The sequence below is a fragment of the Marmota flaviventris genome, chromosome 9, assembly GCF_047511675.1.
Source record: "Marmota flaviventris isolate mMarFla1 chromosome 9, mMarFla1.hap1, whole genome shotgun sequence".
NCBI classification, from domain to species: Eukaryota; Metazoa; Chordata; class Mammalia; order Rodentia; family Sciuridae; genus Marmota; species Marmota flaviventris.
The window spans coordinates 99,343,209-99,364,850 of record NC_092506.1 but is presented as its reverse complement, the minus strand read 5'-3'; the positions used below and the strand labels follow the sequence as shown (position 1 = coordinate 99,364,850).

Genomic DNA, 21,642 nt, shown 5'->3' with positions numbered 1-21,642 from the left:
TCATATCAGCAAATAGTGCCAATTTGAGTTCTTCTCTTCCTATGTGTATCCGTTTAATTTCTTTTGTCTGTCTAATTGCTCTGGTCAGTGTTTCAAGAACTGTGTCAAATAGAAGTGATGAAAGAGGGCTTCCTTGTCTTGTTCCAGTTTTTAGAAGGAATGCCTTCAATTTTTCTTCATTTGGAATAAAGTTGGCCTGGGGCTTAGCATAGATAGCCTATATGATGTTGAGGTAAGTTCCTGTTATCCCTACTTTTTCTAGTGTTTTGAACATAAAGGGGTGCTGTATTTTGTCAAATGCTTTTTCTGCATCTAATGAGATGATCATGATTCTTACCTTTAAGTCTATTGATGTGATGAATTACATTTATTGATTTCTGTATGTTAAACTAATCTTGCATCTCTGTGATGAATCCCACTTGATCATGGCGCATGATCTTTTTGATATGTTTTTGTATTCAATTTACCAGAATTTTATTGAGAATTTTTTCATCTATGTTCATTAGAGATATTGGTCTGAAGTTTTCTTTTTTTTTTATGTGTGTCTTTGCCTGGTTTGGGAATCAGAGTGATATTGGCCTCATAGAATGAGTTTGGAAGTGCTGCCTCTTTTTCTATTTCCTGAAATAAATTGTAGAGTATTGGTATTAGTTCTTCTTTAAAGGTTTTGTAGAACTCGACTGTGTATACATCTGGTCCTGGGCTTTTATTGTTTGGTATACTTTTGTTGGCATCTGCTATTTCATCACTTGAAATTGATCTGTTTAAATTGTGTATATCATCCTGTTCAATTTGGGCAAATTATATGACTCTAGAAATTTGTCAATGCCTTCTATATTTTATTGGGGTACAAGTTTTCAAAAATAATTTCTAATTATCTTTTGTACTTCTGTAGTGTCTTTTGTGATATTTTCTTTTTCATCATGTATGTTGGTGATTTGAGTTTTCCCTCTCCTCTTCATTAGCATGGCTAAGGGTCTGTCAATTTTATTTATTTTTTTCAAACAACCAACTTTTTCTTCTGTCAATTTTTTCAATTGTTTCTTTTGTTTCAATTTTATTGATTTCAGCTCCGATTTTAATTATTTCCTGACTTCTACTGCTTTTGGTGTTGATTTGTTTTTCAAAGACTGTGAGATGTAATTTGAGGTCATTTATTTTTTGACTTTTTCTTCTTTTAAGGAATGAACTCCATGCAATGAACTTTTCTCTTAGAACTGCTTAATAGTGTCCCAGAGATTTTGATATGTTGTATCTGTGTTCTCATTCACCTCTAAAAACTTTTTAATCTCCTCCTTGATGTCTTCTCAAACCCACTGTTCATTTAGTAGCGTGTTATTTAGTCTCCAGGAGTTGGAATGGATTTTATTTCTTCTTTTATCATTAATTTCTAATTTCATTCCATTATGATCTGATAGAATGCAGAGTAGTATCTTTACTTTTTTACATTTGCTAAGAGTTGCTTTATGGCATAGTATATGGTCTATTTTAGAGAAGAATCCATGTGCTGCTGAGAAGAAAGTATATTTTCTCATTGAAGGATGAATATTCTATATATGTCAGTTAATTCTAAGTTATTGATTGTATTATTGAATTCTATAGTTTCTTTGTTCAGCTTTTGTTTGGAAGATCTCTCTAGTGATGAAAGAGGTGTGTTAAAGTCACCCAAAATTATTGTGTTGTGGTCTATTTGACCCTTGAACTTGAGAAGAGTTTGATGAATATAGCTGCTCCATTATTTGGGGCATGTATATTTATAATTGTTAAGTCTTGTTTGTTGTTAAGTCTTTATTGGATATGAAGATTGAAACATCTGCTTGCTTCCGCAGTTCATGTGAGTGGTATGATTTTTCCCAATCCTTCACCTTCAGTCTGTGGATATCTTTTTCTATGAGATGAGTCTCTTGGAGGCAGCATATTGTTGGGTCTTTTTTTTTTCACCCAATCTGCTAGTCTATGTCTAATGATGGTGAGTTTAGGCCATGAACATTGAGGATTATTATTGAGACATGATTTGTATTCCCAGCCATTTTTCTTTATTTTTGGTATTTAATGTGAATTGCTTTCTCCTATGATTAGATTTTCCTTTAGTGTAATCCCTCCCTCTGCTGATTTTAATCATTGTTTTTCATTTCCTCTTCTTGGAATATTTTGCTGAGAATGTTCTGTAGTACAGGCTTTCTAGTTATAATTTTTTTAACTTTTGTTTATCATGGAAGGTTTTTATTTCAATATATATGTATGTATGTATATATATATATACATATATATATGTATATATATATATATATATATATATGTGTGTGTATATATATATATATATATATATATATATATATATATGTATATACTACCACACATGGAGACATATAAATGAGGTTATATGTCCATAAGGCACAAAGTAGTACTGTGACTTATGATTTCTCTGTTTTAGTCAAAAGTGGTCTGCATTAGGGTTTCCAAACAGAGAACAAAGGCAAAATGAGTTAGTATCATGTTAGAAACCTTTTTGTTGCTGTGACAAAATACCAGGTGGTAAATGCCTTTAATCTCAGCCACTCAGAAGGCTCAGGCAGGAGGATTGTGAATCCAGTCTAATCTTAGCAACTTAACAGGACCCTGTCTCAATAATAATAATAATAATAATAATAATAATAATAATAATACACCTACTGTTGGGTTCAATCCCCAGTACAACACTGAAATAATAATAATAATAATAATAATAATAACAATAATAATAATGAGGAGAAGAAGGAGGAGGAAGGGGTAAAATAACTCAAAGGAGGAAAGATTATATTTTGGCACACAGTTTCAGAAGTTTCATTCCAGAGCCATTTGGTGCCATCTCTTTGAACTTCTGTTGAAACAACATCATGGTGGGGAGCTCATGGTAAAGAAAATACTGCTCACTTCATGGTGGCTATAAAGTACAAAGAGAGGATGGGTCCAGAGACAAACTCTACCCTTCAAAAACATGCCCTTGGTGACCCTTCAAATGGGGCTGTAACTCCAGAAGTTTCCATCACCAACCAGGGACCAAATCTTCAACACATAAGACTTGGGGGATATAACAGACCCAAAATATAACAGATATGGAGGATATAATAAAACACTAAAACCTGGCAATCTTTAAAATACCAGGCATTGAACCCAAGAGCACTTAAACAATAAGCCACATCCCCAGTCCTTGTATTTTACTTAGAGACAGGGTCTCACTGAGTTGCTTAGGTCCTTGCTAAGTTGCTGAAACTGGCTCTGAACTGGGATCCTCCTGCCTCAGCCTCATGAGCCCTTGGGATTACAGGCATGAGCCACTGTGCCCAGCAGTAAAATACCTTATTATAAAGCAACACTCTGGCCACTCTCAAAGTGGCCTGCCCTGGCCAGCTAGTACTGAATCAGTGGAAATGTTAGATCACAGATACACACAACAGAATGGGATGGTTGTCAGGACTAATATTTGTTGGGCACATATCAACAATCTAAGGTGGATGGATTCAGTCTGAGGTGATTCTCCTCTTGGATAATGTGATCTCCTCTGGAATGTTCAGCAGCCTCATGAAGTAAATGACAAAGAGAATATAAAATAAACCACTGCAACATGTATTATAATAAAGGTATGCACAATAGACTAGCATAAAGGAATAGGTTATTATTTAAAACTACTGAGGAAAGATCAGTCTGCACGCAAGCACAGACACAATCAATGAATAGAAATTCTCTAGCTTTTCCAAAGAGGGAATTGGAGGGGAAGGATGCAGGGATGGAAGAGGAGATGAGAAATTCAGACAGCAGAGTATAGGCAATGACTCAGAACATGGAGGATAAAGCTTATTCAGAGACCAACAAGAAACTAGTGTTTTAACCAATGTATTCTAATTCTCAGGAATGCTTATGTAAATCATTTTGTTGATTCACTTTACCTTCAGTATACTCCATAGTACTGACACATATTGAGTAGGTACTCAGTGACTATTAAATAAGTGAATGAACATAATAAGTTTACAAACCTAGGAAAATAAAGAGCCTAAGATGCATCAAAGTGCAAAGGTAATCATGCTTCGTTTTTTCCCAGTACTGTTGAAATATCCATATGAACTACTTCCTAGATACATAAAAATAAATCAGACCAGTCATTGAAACTCACACACTATGAAATTCACTTAGAAGTCATAAAACCTGGATGAGGTTCAGAATGCGGGGGCTACCCACAGTAGCCCTTTGACACTGATATTGTATTATATTGTATTGAAAAAGCTATTTGAACATTCTGAGAATATATGAAATTCCACTAGATGGAAGTTTAAGTGGCTCTGAAAAGCATGATTCTGCTTTCAAATTTTTCATTTAACAAATATTATGTTTTTCTGTCACTGTGCTAGGCACTGTGCACACAACACTGAGGCAGACACTGCTCTACTTCTTTAGTAACTGACAGTCATTGATGATCAGAAAGTAATCAAAATATTGCAGTACAGTGAGTGACACAGACTGGAGGTTGCCCCATTCTGTTCCCTTCTCCTGTGTTCATTCATTTCATCCCAACACTCACCTGGACCTAGAACTTACAATTGCCCCCACATCATGCTTCAGTATTTAGGAGCCCCACTTCAATCATAAAACAATCATTTATTATGAATCATGACTGTGCACTGCATCTTGCTTAAACAATTTCTCCTTGGATCCCCCAAAGTTAACCAGCTCTAAACTCACCATTTGTTCTCTCGCATCCACTGTGTGTGGAATGTATCTGTTTTCCTTCTGCAATAACCAGACTTAAAAGGACCTTTTTGAATTCCATTAAGTGAATTTCACACACACACAAAAATGGACATCACTGGGAATTTGGTAGGAAACAGAGAGGGATGTCTTTACATTGGGGCCCCAATGTAATAACTATTAAAAGTATTTAATCTTATTTCTGTTTCCATGACCATTTTACCATGGACATGGTGGGGAGGAGTCTCTCTCTCTCTCTCTCTCTCTCTCTCTCTCTCTCTCTCTCTCTCTCTCTCTCTCTTCCTGTCTCCCTGTTTCCCATCTTCTCCTCCTCACTACCTCTTCTTATCTCTTTATTTTTCCTCATGTACTACATAATCTTGTTGAATCACCTCTTTTCTTTTACACAGAAAATTTAGTCCAATAGGAGTTTCCACTTTCAAATTTCATACTCAGTGTTCAGCAAAAGTTACCTGCCCTGCTTATCTGGTCAGTTAAAAGGACCAACTGTCTTTAAAGGTGTTTTATAGATCATATTTTGTAACAAAAACCTACTCTTATGGTCCTCAGCTATCCCAAGTCTTTCCCCAATAATAGATTAATGAATCAAATTTTCTGCTTTTCCTTTTAATGGTGGTCTGTGGATGTGGTAAGTGCTACAACTGAGAAACTGCACAGTGCAATGAGAGAATATAAGAGGGACATCTGTCTCCCATTTCAGGGTCACGGAAGAAGGAAGCAACAATCCTAAATAAAACTTGAATAAAGAGCAGCCCACAGATGGGCAAAGGAGTTGGTGCTATGGGCTGGTAGTTAAGAGAGAGAAAGAAAGTGGTCAGCAAGGAGAAACAAAGACTCAGGGGAAAAATCGCAGGTGAAAAATAAAACAATGTGTATAGAGGGACTCGCTTTTTGTATGATTCTGTCTTGCGTTGTCTTTCCTAGGACTCTCGTCATGTTCTCAAATGCAGTGCTTCAGAAAATACTGCTGGTGTTGACATCTCTTTTAGTCATTGCCTGGATAACTTCTATAATTTCTCAAAACTCCACAAAGGTATGAACAATTTTCTCCAGTTTGGTTTGAAACCTCCATCTGTAACTCTGTCAACTGAGAACCTGTAAATCAGTCCTTCCTCTTCCCTCCACTCCAACTCTGCTCTCTTCTCTCCTTCTCTACCTCATTTCAGAGGGACATTGTCTGCATTTTCTTTCTCCATTTTCCATTCATCCTCAATCCAGTCCAATCAGATTCTACCTCATACATGCCCCAAAATGGTTCTTGTGAAGGCCACTAGCTTCCCCGTGATTCTGAGTACTTGTCACCAAATCAGGTGCATATATTTCTTCCAGTTTGCTATTTTTCTTTTTATTTTGTCTATGATTTATTTTTCATGCAAAAGTTATTTTTTAGTAAAACAGTTTCCTTTGTTGTTTTTGGTATTTTTTTTCTTTTTTTGGTTCTGGGGATTGAACCCAGGGGCACTTAACCACTGAGGCACATCCCCAGCCATTTTTAGTATGTTATTTAGAGACAGGGTCTAGCTGAGTTACTTAGGGCCACATTAAGTTGCTGAGGCTTGATTTGAATTTGCAATCCTCCTGCCTCAGCCTCCTCAGCTGCTGAGGTTACAGTTATGCATCACTGTGCCTGGCTGGGTCTGGTAAATTTTAGTCAGAAGATTTCCTACTACAAGCTTATATGCGAATCTACCCATGTTTTCTTATATTTTTGTTTTGCATGATTCTATTGTTTGTTTCTAAACATATGATTCACTTCAAGTTTGCTGTGAAATTGTATGTGATATTGACCTAATTTTATTCTTCCTTATGGCTATCAAGTTATTTTATTCCTCTTAGTAAAATTAAATTTAACCCCCCCTCGATTGGGTGCAGCCTCTATAATATACTAAATTTCTGTATGTAATAAGGTCTATTTTGATTCTTTATTCTGTTCCAGTTTTTATTCATATCCCAATTCTACTCTATTGTACTTAGACTTTAGAAGTAAACATTACTATCTAATAGGGCCCACCTTAGCACACACATCATCCCTGATATCTATTTCCCCATATTTTTCTGGCTATTCTTTCTTACTTATTCTTTCAAGTAAACTTTCTAATTGACCTTTCTGATCCAGAAAATACTCAGGATATTTTTATTCCATTGAATACATAAATTAACTTTACAAGAAATAATAGCTTCATGATGTTTTCTATCTAATAACATAGTTCCCCTTCCAGTTGCTCAGTTTGTTTCCTGAGCCAGGCACTGTGGCACACACCTGTAATCACAGTGGCTGGGAAGGCTGAGTCAGTAGGATTGTGAGTTCAAAGCCAGCCTCAGCAAAAAACAAGGTGCTAAGCAACCTAGTGAGACCCTATCTCTAAATAAAATACAAAATAGGGCTGATATGTGGCTCGGTAGTCAAGTGCCCCTGAGTTCAATCCCCATTACCAAAAAAAAAATTATTTTATATACATATATATATATATATTATATAATTTTTTCTCGTATAATTTCCTCATGTAAATATTGGACACATGTGAAATATATAACTGAATATCTCAGTGTCATTTGGCAACCATATACCAGACCATTTGTTTCATTTGACCCTATCTGTAGTTGTGTCTGCACATGTGAAAGCTACTGATTTTTTATACATTAAATGTATTACCTAACTTTTTGCTCAGTCTTTCTATTGTCTGTAGCCATTCTTCCATTTCTACTTTGAGGTTTTCCATAAAAATATCCCCTGCATCTGAAAAGAAAGACTATTTTACCTCCTTTTTCCCAATTCCAATGACTTATTTGCTTTCCCTTGCCAAGTAACATTTAGCGAATTCCTCCAGCCCAATATTAAATAGTAGTAGAATGTGGACAATTTACTTGTCTCATGCCTCATTTGGTGGCAAAGCCTCTCCTGTTACCTTTTAAGTAAAATATTAATAGAATATCTTATGGGTGGAATATGTAAATTTATTTTTGTTGAGTGTTTTATAACAAAATTGTGCTAAGTTATTTGTAGTAATATCCTTTTGCTCCAGTTAATACTATAAGGCAATTAATAAGCAAATACTACTTTTCACCTCTCTTTCTACTGTTCAGCTATTTTCATGGTGGTATTGCCTCTATAATCTCAGAGTACAGAGCCATTGCATAAATATTCTATTCCTTGTAAGCATCAATTAGAATTATTCCTGTAAGCTAATAGATGTTTAGTTCTTACCACAAACACATATATCAAACTTTACAGTTATTCTCATTGCTTAAAGTTCAGTCTGATTTAATAGGTTCTTTAGAAGGATTCAGAAAAAAATAGTATCCTATAGTTCAAAAAATTTGTCTTTGATAATTATCACAAAGGTCAATTTGTCTAATTTTATTTTAAAATTCCTGCCTCATGTTTCTTTCTTTGCATTCCTTAAATATTTTACTCCAGTGAATTTTAGCTTAAAATTAATGAGTAAAGAAAATAAAAATTTAAGAAAAAACACAAATAACTATAAAGTGGTATGCTAAACAAGGAAAAATCTACAAAATAAAATAAAATCATCATACATTTGGATGAACCTAGCAAAATACCCACACATTAAAATTAGAACATTCAGATTTACAAGCTAAACTTGATATGTCACAGAGATAGTAGGTAATTTATTATACCTAGTTCAGAAACTTATAAATCAGACTCCAAAATTAGTAAATATCTATAAGGTCGGAAAACAATAAAAAAAAATGATCTAACACAAACCCATACGGGAAGGGAGGTAGTTTAAATAGTGAATTAAAAGGTATATTTTTATTTAGATATTGTTTGGTTCTGTTGTAAAATTCATTTGTTTCTTTAAAATAGTTTCTCTGTATTGCTGATATTTCCTATCTTTCCATCCATTACATCATTTAGCAGTTATAATACCAATTTCAAAGACCTTGTCTGATAATTCTAATATATTTTCTCCATGTTTGTTTCCATCAGTTGTCTCCTCCTTTGAGAAATAGTGCATGTTTCTGCTTCCTTCTATGCTGAATAATATTTAATTGTATACTAAAACTTTAACTGTTATATTGTGGGACTGTAAATTCTGTTTTACTCCTTAGGAGTGTATTAATATTTTTGAAGTGGCCAATGATTAACTTAATTCAAATTGAACTGCAAACTGTCTCATCTGTGATTAAAAGTGATTCAAACCTTAATTAATGAGTTGTTTATATGATCAAAGTTGACATTAGGGTTGTTTATACTATACCATGTCAAGATGAAGAAAATTCTGGTTGAATCTTGGTTTGGATGTCATTGGAGTTTGGACACTTAGCAGATGCCCATCAGACTTTGGGTGTGGATCTTTCCTGTGTTGCAGGGGTGCAGGAGCCACTTCCCTAGTTGCTATGAAATTCCCACCAGCAGCTTCTGCTTTGTCAGCACACACACACACCCCTCTAAACTATCTTGTATTTACATATATTTATATAAATATGCATCTGAGGAGAAAAAGACAATTTAAAGGCCATGTTGATGAGTGAAAACTTTCACTTTTCCTATATTGCTGTTATCAAGTTTTAGTGTAAGGTGTTTCCTCATTATATAAGTTAATAATATTTGTACTCACAAATAAAAATTGTTCAGCCTGTGAATTTAGGAGGTGGGCAAAATGGAAAAAAAAATGTTTTCATCATCTTTATATTGTTATTAGTATTATATATACTGTATAGTTATTTTCTATCCCCCTTCTCTATTCGTAGTGTGTGTACTAAGATTTATGCTTTCATAAAACACAGACATACATGAAAGGATTCTTATTTAAATTTCATATATTTGCATCTCTCACTATTTCTTTTTTTTAAAGAAAGAGAGAGAGAGAAGAGAGAGTTTTTTTAATATTTATTTTTCAGTTTTCGCTGGACACAACATCTTTATTTTTATTTTTATATGGGGCTGAGGATCAAACCCAGCGCCCCACGCATGCCAGGCAAGTGCGTTACTGCTTGAACCACATCCCCAGCCCTCTCACTATTTCTTACTTGGCTTAACTAAAGGTTTCTCAGTTCTCTAAGTTTTCCCAAAGATTGCACTTAGATTTTCTTCATCTATTTTTTAGTTACATCTCATTTCTCGGTTTCCAGTCTCTTTTGGTTTACTATGCCACTGTGATACCAACCACCAGGGTTTTACTGATTGAGGGTGGGCCACAGAGTATTCAGGAAAGGATTTTTTGTACTCCTGAGATTTGAGATCTACATACGTTCTTACATGTGAGGCAGTTGACAATCACTGATCTATAACCAGTGTTCTCAAGCTTATCTGAACACAGGATGTCTGTGAAGTGTTGGAAAACCGCATACTTCAGGATTGCAATTTAGTGACTATGGTTCAGTTGACCTGGACTGCAGCCTCAGAATCCATGTTTTGAGAAAAGCTTGGCATTTGCTTCTGATTATCAACAAGATTCAGAAACCACTGAATTTGAGCACCTCTAGAACACTGTACAGTGACAACTAAGGTTGTTGGGATTTCTAAATAAGAAGTTAACAGGTGTTTAGGTTCTTTGGAGAAAAGAAGAAGGTAGCCACCAATGCAGAAATTGGAGAAAGTGTTAGTAAAATGCAAGATGTACAAGAAAGGAAAGTCATCTCCTAAAAAGAAAAGCAGTTAGTCTTGTCAAAATAGAGTGCACAGGACAAAGTGTAGAACTAGGCTGGAAAGACAGACCAGAGCATAAAGCCCTGTTAAAATTGGATTTTATCCCCAGAATCATGAAAAGACATTAAAGGGATTTAAGGAGTAGAGTTTTGCTTTCAAAGGGCTGATAAACTACAAGGGGGAAAACTGAAGGGAGAGAAAACAGGACTGTCCTCATGAAGCCTGAGAACCACTTCCCAGTAGAGGAGGAAACTACAATCCAGGAGAAAAATGGTGGCAGCTAGAACCATGATAAGCTGGGGAGGAAAAGATGGTTACACATGGGTAAAAGTATACTGAGGAGGAACTAAGAAATGAGCTATTGGGAGTAGGGTGTATCTGAAAAGGAAGAACAAGTGAACCAGCATCATCTTCTTACTCATATGTATTATTTGAGATATAAATCTAATATTGAGTATGTTAATTTATAATTGCTCAGACATTCTCCAAAATATTGATGTAAAAATATGATTTTTTAATTTATGCAGAATTGTCAGAAATTTTAAATGATATGGATGATAATAGGTGAACTCAAATTCATTATAAGTAAAATTTTTAAAAAATTACTGGGAACAGGTTTATTGAATAGTATATCCTGTTTGTTATCATTTCAGCTTTGGTCTGCTATAAATGTACCCATCAGCTTTTATCACTGGAACATCTCCACAAACTGTTCATGTTCTGAAATAAAAATGAGCCCTGTAAACACACCAACAGAAACTGAGCTGAGAATAAGGAAGATTCTGAAAACACTAAACCAGCTGATCCCACCCAGACCCTTCACCCATGAGGACACCACCACCAGTGCCACACACAGCACAGTCACCCTCCTCAACCCTAGAAACACATACTGCAGGGGGGACCAGCTAGACATCCTGCTGGAGGCCAGGGACCACCTGGGACACAGAAAGGAATATGGAGGGGACTTTTTGAGGGCCAGGATGTCCTCCCCAGCCCTGAAGGCAGGCGCCTCAGGAAAGGTGACAGACTTCAACAATGGCACCTACCTTGTCAGCTTCACTCTGTTCTGGGAGGGTCAGGTCTCCCTGTCTCTCCTGCTTATCCACCCCAGTGAAGGGGTGTCGGCTCTCTGGAGGGCAAGGAACCAAGGCTATGATAAAATTATTTTCAAAGGTAAATTTGTTAATGGCACCTCCCAAGTCTTCACTGAATGTGGCCTGACCCTAAACTCTAGCTCTGAACTGTGCACCTACCTGTATGGGATAGACCAGGAAGCCTTCTACTGCAAGAAGCCTCAACACATGCCCTGTGAGGCCCTGACCTATATGTCCTCCAGGAACCGAGAAATTTCTTATCTTTCAGTCAAGGAAAAAAGCCTTTTCCATAAGTGAGTATAATTTTTAATACAATGAGAGCTATTGGGATTAGGGTCATACATAGCTGTCTCAATATTGATCCTCTCAGATACTTCCTCCACTCAAAGTTATAGTCATATATGTGATGTGATATTTTCATGGCATCCCTGTTTATGAATCAACACCATAGTTTGCATTTTGATTGATACAGTCACAAAAGATGGTTACACAGAAAGAATTCAATAATATACATGCATTTACATCTCTGTATTAATAAGGATTGTTACTATAGATATACATTTTACAAAATACACTCTGTGGAAAACTATTTTGCTATGTGTTCATAGATGTTCCACATTGGGGAAAAAGGATTCCTTGTAAATATATTTTAAAAAATCATGCTACTTTACCTTCCATATTGTATCCCACAGATTCTGCCTCTTAAATGTCTTTATTGTTCATTCCTCTCCATGCCCAGTGCTGCTATCCAAGTAGAGACCACTACTACCTCATTTGCATGACTGAAATGGGTTCCCACCTGGTCTCCCTTCCATCATCCATCATACCCTCCTTACACTGCAGCCTGAGCAACTTTTCTAAAAGGCCATCTCCTAAGGTGCATGGGCTCTCTCTTGTCCAGGGAGGAGATCCACAGAACAGGGTAGAGGAGAGTGCGGCTATCCTGATCTATAGTGCATGGCTTACTTCTGAACAAATAAAAGCACAGTTGTTTTTCTTTTCTTCCTTTTTGTCTCCAGTGTGCAACTCACCACATGTCTTCCTCCCCATTAACCATCCTGATGGCTGAACCCCACTAAGGATCACTTACCATTTCATGGGATTGGATCTAAAGAGACATCCATAGCATAGAACAGGGTACAACTTATATCTGTTGTATATATGTTGTATTAGGCACCTGAGTCTTCATTGTTCCCTTGACCCCTTCCTGCCTGCCTCCATTTACACACAGTTATACACAGGAGATAAGCAGTAGAGCTGAAAGTAGGAAGATTCTGGTAGGCTTTCATCAAGTGGAGGAAAGAATCAGTGTACAAATAGAGTGTGCATTTATTTATTCATGCACCAGGTTGAACATTACTTTCTGCCAGTCACATTGATGGATATTTAGGGTACAACAGTGCATACATATGAATACATTACCTTTCTTCACATGATCCTTATAAAGCAAATATTGCAGGACAAACTGAAGGTAAAAGCAGGAAACATGCTTAAGGAGGAAAACAGGGGCTCTGTGATGAGGGGTCTTGGTGCCATGACAAGGAGCCTGGACTCCTTAGGTAAGTGATGCAAACCCAGTCAAGGGCTTTAAACAATAACGCAGTTGCATTTGCCATTGGAAACTGTGCTCTGGAGGGTGTGTTAAAGAAATTAGGTGGGATAAAACTTACGTTGGCCAACTAGAGGCTCACAATAAGTCAAGAAAAATATTTTGTAAACTTGAATGGGTGATATGGAAGAGGATAAAGAACTTGCAGATTTGATACACATTATGAATCTAAGATTCTAGGACATACTATTGCATACCGCAGATGAGAAGAGCTGCCCCAGACTTCAGATACTCTCCACAAGATAGAAAGACTTCCAAAACCTAATTTACTTATAATACCCAGTATTCTCAAAATTTATAATAAAAATAATAGTTTCAATTATTAAAAAATTAAAAATTATCCTTTACTTGCAAGGAGGTGATTTATGTGGCCTGCGCTGTGTGAAAACACAACAGGCTAATCTATGATCTTATTTTTTGAAGGTCCAAAGTGGGAGTTGAAATGATGAAAGACCTTAAAAATATTGATGTCTCCCATTGCAACAGTAAGTCTGCTTTTTTTCTGTGGTAGATGCATGTGTCATGTGTCTTATGCAGAGAAAAGTTATCAGTGTTAACTCTATTAGTTGTAGATTTCCAGCAACATGATTCTTAGCAGGTGTCTGTGATCTCAGTCTTTTTGAACATTATAGAAGAAATCAACTCAAGGAAATTAGTTTAAACTTTGTTTATAGCAGATTTCTTCTTGACTTATCCTAAAGGAGAAAATCTTAGTACCCTACATTCATCTCCTAGAGTCTGAGGTGCTGTGCAGATGGGTACCCATGGCTTCAGAGCAGGAACACTCTGGCTTTGGTTTCCTCATCTCTGTTGACATAATTCCAGCTTTTAGTTAGTTCACTTAGCAATTTCATATGAAGTTTCTATCTTATTAATTGTTTCAACAGCAAATACAAAGCAACGTTACACGTGAAAGAATAATATTTATGCTTATTTATACCTTAGCTTTATTTTTTAAATTTTTTACACATTGATGGACTTTTCTTTTATTCATATATTTGTATGTGGTGCTTAGAATCGAACCCAGTGCCTCACACATGCTAGGCAAGTGCTCTACCACTAAGCCACAGCTCCAGCCCCTATACCTTAGCTTTAAATAATTATATATAAAGCCTGTGATTGGTAAACTTGAAAACTCATGATTTATTTCTTATATTTATTCATTTTTTTCATACAAGGCATTTTGACTCAACTAAGTAAAATTAATACATAGTACGTTTATGATCTAAAAAATTTTAATCTGGGGCTGGGGTTGTGACTCAGCAGTACAGTGCTCACCTTGCCCGTGCGAGGTCCTGGATTTGATCCTCAGCACCACATAAAAATAAATAAATAAAATAAAGGTATTGTGTCCAACTACCACTAAAAAGTATTTTAAAAAATTTAATCTACCAACTCTGTGAAGAAACCAAAACGCAGAAGGAGTTATGTTAAAGTTCATATTTGAGTAAGCCCTGAAGAATATCTGTAGTCAGAGAATGAGGTAAAAGTGAAATCACAGAAAGATCATGGTAGAATTGTCAGATGTAAGAAAATAATATAAAAACATCAGCTAATTTTGAGTACTTTCTAGTTGCCTATGTATTTATATATTGAGATAAAGAAAACTTTGAATCATACACTTAAAAAAGCCTTCCTGCTAGAAGTTATTTAATTGTCTTTCCTGGATTCTTTCACGTGGTAAGGTGTTTTTTTTAATATTTTTTATTTGTCAATGGACCTTTATTTAATTAATTTATTTATGTATTGTATGTGGTGCTGAGGATTGAACCCCATGCCTCACAATGCTAAGCCAGCACTTTGCCATTGAGCCCCCAGCCCCAGCCCCAGCCCCAGGTGGTTTTTTTTTTTTTTTTCATCCATTCATGACCAAAATTATCTGGACCCTGTTGGGCCTAGAAAATAGGAAGAAGCCAAATTATGGAAATTCTCAAGGGCATGCTGTAGATTTCAGTGTTTATTTGGTAAACTTTTGAAAACTCCAGAGATCCACTGAGGAAGAGAGTGGTATGCTCCCCTTTATACTTCAAAAGGCAAATTCACAAGTGAACAAAATAAGTATGAACTACATAAAGAGAATTTAAATTGTTACTAAGGGACATAAAATAAAATTTATACATGGAAGAAAATATGATATTTCTGGATGGGATGAGTTCATATTTAAAGGATATCAATTTTCTCTGCATTAATTTCTTCTTGCTGCTACGACCAAGTGGCTTTTAATAAAATGAACATATTCTCTTAGTGTTATTCTTCCAACACCCAATATCAGTCTCACCAAGTGAGTCAAGATAGAGAAAACCTGTATTCTTTTCTGGAGGTCTATGGAAGAAGCTGTTTCTTTGCCTTTGGGGCTTCTAAAACATGCCCTCCTTATTTGTAACTAAAAAATCAAAACAACAAATAAAACTAAGATCTTCCTTATCAAAACCACAACAATGAGTCAGTTACTCAGGTAACATGTTTCTGGCCTACCTTCGGCCTCCCTCTTTCAATTTAGAGGACCAATGAAATTAGACTGAACCCCTTCCCCTAGATAATCCAGGATTGTCCCCTCTCAGAGTCTATACACTTAGTCAATCTGGAAAATATTTCTGTCATACAAGGCAACATATTCACAGGATTGAGGAGTTAGGACCTGAATATAATGGGGAGCCACAGTCTGCCTACTATAATCTCTAAACCAAAAGGTGAGCAAAATTAACCACAAAATATTGAGCCTATTCTAAAATAAAATTATGTAATAATCATAAGGAAATAAATTCTCTGGCATGTAAATATTATACAGGATATGCTTTTCAATAATAAGCTCAAAGGCTATCATCTTGAATATGCCAGTACATTACTGGGATGGGGAATACCTGGTAATTGTGGGTGTTGAGTTTTTAGGCTTATGATATTCAAGCATCCATGATGCAGTGTTATTGAGCTTCCTACAAGAGCAACTATGTCACAGTAAAATATCAACATGATTATAGGATTAGGAAAACTACCTTTGGCAAGAAAAATCACAAGATTTAATAGCTCTTCCAGTTTCATTTTCTAATTCTGCCACCAGCACCATTTTACCACTTTGTCCTCAAATTACAAATACATCTATCCGTTGATATTCATGGGGGGGGGGGGTTGCCTGCAGGACCCACCAGGGACATCAAAATTGACACCAAGATGCTTACCCCTTATATATAATGGGATGGTACATGGTATAAACTACAACATCTTCCCATATACTTTAAATCATCTCCAGAATACTTATATCACCCAATTCAACATACATGCTATATAAATAGTTGCTATGCTATATTGTTTAGGGGAAAAAGGAGAGAAAAATCTGCATGTGTTTCGCAAGATAAAAAAAAAATTCCCAAATATTTTCCATCCATGGTGGGTTGAATCCATAGATACAGAACCCATGGATACAGTGGCTCAACTATATAGTACCAACATGTAAGGAAATACTATTTTGTGGACACAGGCAAACAGAGACTGCAATGCCTATGAGGAGGTAAAGAAGGAAGGTAAAGCAAAGACTGCTGGTAATCCCCAACTATCCATTCATTTCTCTCACTCCAGAAGAGAAACCATTAGTTTAGCTGAACCCCTGGCCACCTTTCCTTGTGGCTACTTATGGCCACATTACATTTTTTCTAGGAGTACAAATAGGAAAGGTATGGGAAATTTGTACGTAACACCTTTAAAGGCAAAACAGCTTGCCCTCCTCATCCATTTGGCTCCTTCTTACTGGCTGAACTATAAAAGGAAGTTCAGTGGTAATGTGCTGACCTAGCATGCAAAGGCTCAGGGTCCCATTCCACACACTGCAAAAAAAAAAAAAAAAAAAATCAAAACAACAACCAATAAAACTAATGAGGCAATGGCTCAGCAGTGGTGCAGAAGCATAGAGCTTGGCAAGGAAGCATAATGTCAGACATCTGAGGAAGTTTGTTATAGCATGGCAGAGTTGGTGCTCTGCCACATGGGGTACCTTAGAAGACAGACCATTAGAGAGCCTGCCATTCTAGGAAAACAGGCTATAATGGCTCAGAATATTGGTTTCTGTGGAATACTGCAAATCACCTTTAGCAAGGTCCTATTAAAAAAACAACAACATTAAGTCAAGGTAAATATTTTATACTATTGAAGGTTTCCAAATGTGTACATGTTATAATTTAAGCCTTTTTTTAAACATGGCACACTTCACTGTTCCTTCATTGATGGAACAAATAAAAATGATTCAATAACAAAGACAACAGCTGGCAATCCAGTAACACAATTCAGAGTAGAGAACAGAAAAGTCACTATCATATCACAGGAATGGCAAAGAGAGAGAGAGAGAGAGAGAGAGAGAGAGAGAAGAAGAAAGGACATCACAACTTAGCTAAGGAGCCCAGGTGGGAGAAAATGAATGGGAAGAGTCAGTATGACTCAAAATCTCTCAAAAGAATGAGTAGCAGAGCCTAAAACAAAGCCTGTGATAAAAAAAAATACCTCTAGTAAGACAGAAGACAAGACTGTAGGGAGAGAGAAAGAAATCAGGAAGGGAAGGACCAAGAAAGGAGGCTGGTGTTTACACATGCCACTACCACCACTCACTACAGGATCTCTGCTTCCAGAGAGTGAAAAGAGCACAGAGAAATGCCAAATTGGAATGAAGATTCCTGTCCCTGGTGGATACACTTTACAAGGAAGGTGGATAACAACATTTTGTAACCAGATTCAACTAGATACAAATAACATCAATGGCTGCTTGAAAGGAAAAATCATTTACCTTCTTGGAGACTCCACAATATGTCAGTGGATCTACTACTTACCCAAAGTTGTAAAAAGCATGTACTTACTTTATATTCTTTTGGAAGTTCAGGCTGATCATAAAGTAGTTTCAGTGAGGTCTGTTCTCACTTGGGCTGGGTTTATTATTATTATTATTATTATTATTATTATTATTATTATTATTTCACTTAGCTTTCTAGAATGCAATCTTAATTTGAAATCTGTTTTATTACCTCTTTCATAAGAAATGTTGTTCCTCTTTATAAACTCCAATGAAAACTTCAGATTTTGTTTGACGTTTCACGCGTGTGAATTAGTAATTTATTCCAGATGTTAGAATGCTTCCGACAAAACTATATCAGGTAGATATTGTAAATGATATTGTGAATATTCTTTTAAAATGCACTGACATTACTTTTTAGTTAAAATCTGTTTTGTTTTGTTTTTTAATCAGCACTAAAGTTTTTTGATCTTCATGAAACCGGATCTTTTCCGAAGCGTTTGCTTCTGGATGCTGGAAGACATATTCAAATTCAATGGAAAAAACATGGCTTTCCTATTATCACTCATAATCTCTACTCTGTGACAGATGAAGCTTACATCCCTCGAGAAATTGACCTAATATCAGGGGATAAAAACACAGCCATTGTCATTACATTTGGCCACCACTTCAGACCCTTCCCCATTGACCTTTTCATTCGCAGGGCCATCAGTATTCGAAAAGCTATTGAACGACTATTCCTAAGAAACCCCGACACTAAAGTGATCATTAAGACAGAAAATATCAGGGAGATGCACGTAGAAACAGAGTGGTTTGGAGATTTCCATGGTTACATTCATTATCTTATCCTGAATGACATTTTCAAAGATCTCAATGTGGGTGTCATTGATGCCTGGGACATGACCATTGCATATGGCACCAATAATCTCCACCCACCTGATCATGTGATTCGAACTCAGATTAACATGTTCTTAAGCTACATTTGCTAAAGCATAAGTATAAAAAAATCACTAAATACCAATTTTTACACCCCTTGTGTCGATGAAATTTTATTCATTTTAATTATTAAGAAAATCAAATTTAAAAGAATACCCATGGGATTATTTGTGGGACACTTACAGACAATAAGAATGGAGATGAGATGCAAATCCCAGAGTGTGAGATGTAAGGAATGATCATATCATGCCTGGAGCTTGTCTGTGTGTAAATAATAAATATTTTAGGCATGGTTGAGTATGATTTCTGTTACTCATGGCTGAACAGAGAGTAAAAGGGAATAAACATGTAATCATCATGATGTTCTATAACTGTCACCTAACTTCCTCTGTAAAGGTATAGAGAGTAAATATTTTGGAATCTGCAGGCTATCCTGCCTCTTTCACAACTGCTCCACTCTGCACTGCAGTACAAAAGCAGCCGCAGACAACATGTAAAGTGAGTGGGTTATATTTTAATAAAACTTTAAGAATGGACAAAGAAACTTGTTTCATATAATTGACACGTCAAGAAATAGTATTCTTCTTTTGATTCCCCCTCCACCCCAATTATTTAAACACTCAAAAAACATTTATAGATCACAGCTTCACCAAAAATGTAGTGGATATATTTAGCCCCTGGGCCTACTTTGATGGGGCCTGATTTAAAACAAACAAATTGGTAGAATTGATCAAAAATTCCTCCAAAGTTAAGGGAAAAACTAGTACAAACTAGAAATAGAAGAAAATTCCCATAAGTTGAGAAAATTGAATCTAATAGAAAACTATAAGCAACATCACTTTCTGAGTGAAACACAGCAAACATTCCTTAAAAAGTCAGATAACAGAGCTGAGGACTTCTCACTAGCTCTATCTACCTGTGAACTGCAGTACACCTCAGAAAAGAACAGACTCACTGCTCCCATTTCATCATTCCCTTAGGAAAAACAAAAAGCCTAGGTAGAAGAATTTAGAATGAGGAGCACCACAAGCTCAATATACAGAACCTAACAACTTCTCTAACAGTATAAACAGATATTAGATAAGAATTAAAATTGCATGGAATTTCTGTGTACATATTGTGCATATCTTTCATTGAATTTAATCCTACATTTTGTAACTTTTTATAGTTCTACTATTGTATTTTTGTAACACATTTTATTTTTACAAATATGCACAAATCTTCAAAGTGTAGCTCACTAAATTATCAAAACTAAATACCTGTGTAACCCAGTGGTTTGGATTAAATGCAACAGAAGATATGCAAGAACACAACCCCATATCAAACTGAATGACTAAATAGTTCTACAGATAAAATAAAATTCTACAGATAAAATAAAATTTGTATTTAAAAGTCTTAAAAGATTATATTGTGCATCAGGTTGTATATAATTTGACAATATGATTCTAAAATTTCTAAAAATAAATGTAAAGAGATAAAACTAATGAAGATACTTCTGAAAAAGAATAAAAGAACTTACTTTTCCAAACATCAAGAATTACCTTAAAGCTAGAATCTAACAGTGTGGCACTGGTGCAATGAAAAACCAAAGACCAATGAAACAGAATCAAGGAAGCAGAAGAGGCCCTGCAAACACAGTTGCTCCATGCCACATGGAGCAATGAGGAAAAGATAGTAAATTGCATAAGTGTTATGGGAAAATAGGATAACCATGTGTGAAAAATAAAACAAAATCAGAGCCCTACATTACACTATTCATAAAAAATAGATTAGTGTCCAGGGAGATCACAAACTAATGTAAAAAGGAAAAGAGTAGAGCTTATTAAAGTGTGCATCTCACACTATCGGTGCTAAAGTCATTTTCTTTAAAATACCTAAACTTTCCATGCCTGGTCCTAGTGCACATGACTGGTACACAGCTGGTTCACCTTCGACTCTCCACTTGAGTTTGACACCCACCAGGGAGCCTAGTTCACCCCTCACTGTCTTGCATTCCTCAGTAAGGCCATGTTCCTATATCTCTACATGTTTCCTAAATTCCTATACTTGTATCTCATGGACCAGCAAAAAACACTTCACAAATTCACCCAGCTCCTCACATCTCAATGTAATACAGTGAGAAAAGATTCTTAGACTGGTGAAAGTAACATAGAAAAAATATCATGATAGAGTGTGCTATCTGAGACTGAGTTCAAAAAGCACTAATCAAAAGGGAAGACACTAGTCAGTCTTAATATATTAAAATTAAGAATTACCTATTAAAAAATACCATTAAAAGAGTATGTGTAATACATAGAATAAAGGATTGTTTTCTGTTTCCAGACTGATAATGTGAAATCCAAATTAACAAATTGAAGTATGTATATAAATAATTTTACATCACCCCCTAAAAATTATAAAGCAAAAGATAAATGGCCAATAGAAAGAAACACTTGCAATCTATCCTAGACAATAAACTAATATGCTTAATATATAGGAAGCTCTTGATTAAAAAGATCCAGGGAGAAGTGCTGGAGAGTGATATTGGCTAAATTATATTGTATTAGTGTTCATGTATGAGCATGTAACAACAAATCCCCTTGATATGTACAATTTTCTTCAATGTTCTGTAGTTTTCATTGTAGAGGTCTTTCCCTTTCTTATTTAGTTTTATTCCTAGGTATTTTATGTTTTTGGGGACGATATTTTAAATAAAATTATTTTCCTGATTACTTTCTCAGCAGATTTATTATCGATATATAAGAAGTCTATTGATTTTTTTATCCTGATTTTGTAACCTGTCACTTTGCTAAATTTGTATTTTAGCTCTAAGAGTCTTTCCGTGGAGGATTATGGATCTTTTCTATGAATAGAGTCATATCATTTGCAAATTTTA

The 21,642-nt window shown here is 35.7% G+C and overlaps 1 protein-coding gene across 1 annotated transcript; it reads left to right on the top strand.

The window, feature by feature from the left end:
• The first annotated feature begins 5,677 nt into the window (after positions 1 to 5,677).
• LOC114089045 (NXPE family member 1-like) lies at positions 5,678 to 18,820 on the top strand. Its single transcript, XM_027930802.2, has 5 exons — positions 5,678 to 5,776; positions 11,011 to 11,744; positions 13,484 to 13,545; positions 17,674 to 17,886; positions 18,285 to 18,820. Exons 1-5 carry the CDS (start codon positions 5,678 to 5,680, stop codon positions 18,818 to 18,820), a joined length of 1,644 nt encoding a protein of 547 aa, XP_027786603.2.
• Positions 18,821 to 21,642: the final 2,822 nt, after the last annotated feature.

Coding starts and splice junctions, on each gene's coding strand:
- LOC114089045 (XM_027930802.2), top strand. CDS start 5,678: ATGTTCTCAAATGCAGTGCTTCAGAAAATACTGCTGGTGTTGACATCT. Junction 5,777..11,010: donor TTTCTCAAAACTCCACAAAG/GTATGAACAATT, acceptor TTATCATTTCAG/CTTTGGTCTGCTATAAATGT. Junction 13,546..17,673: donor TGATGTCTCCCATTGCAACA/GTAAGTCTGCTT, acceptor CTCTGCTTCCAG/AGAGTGAAAAGAGCACAGAG.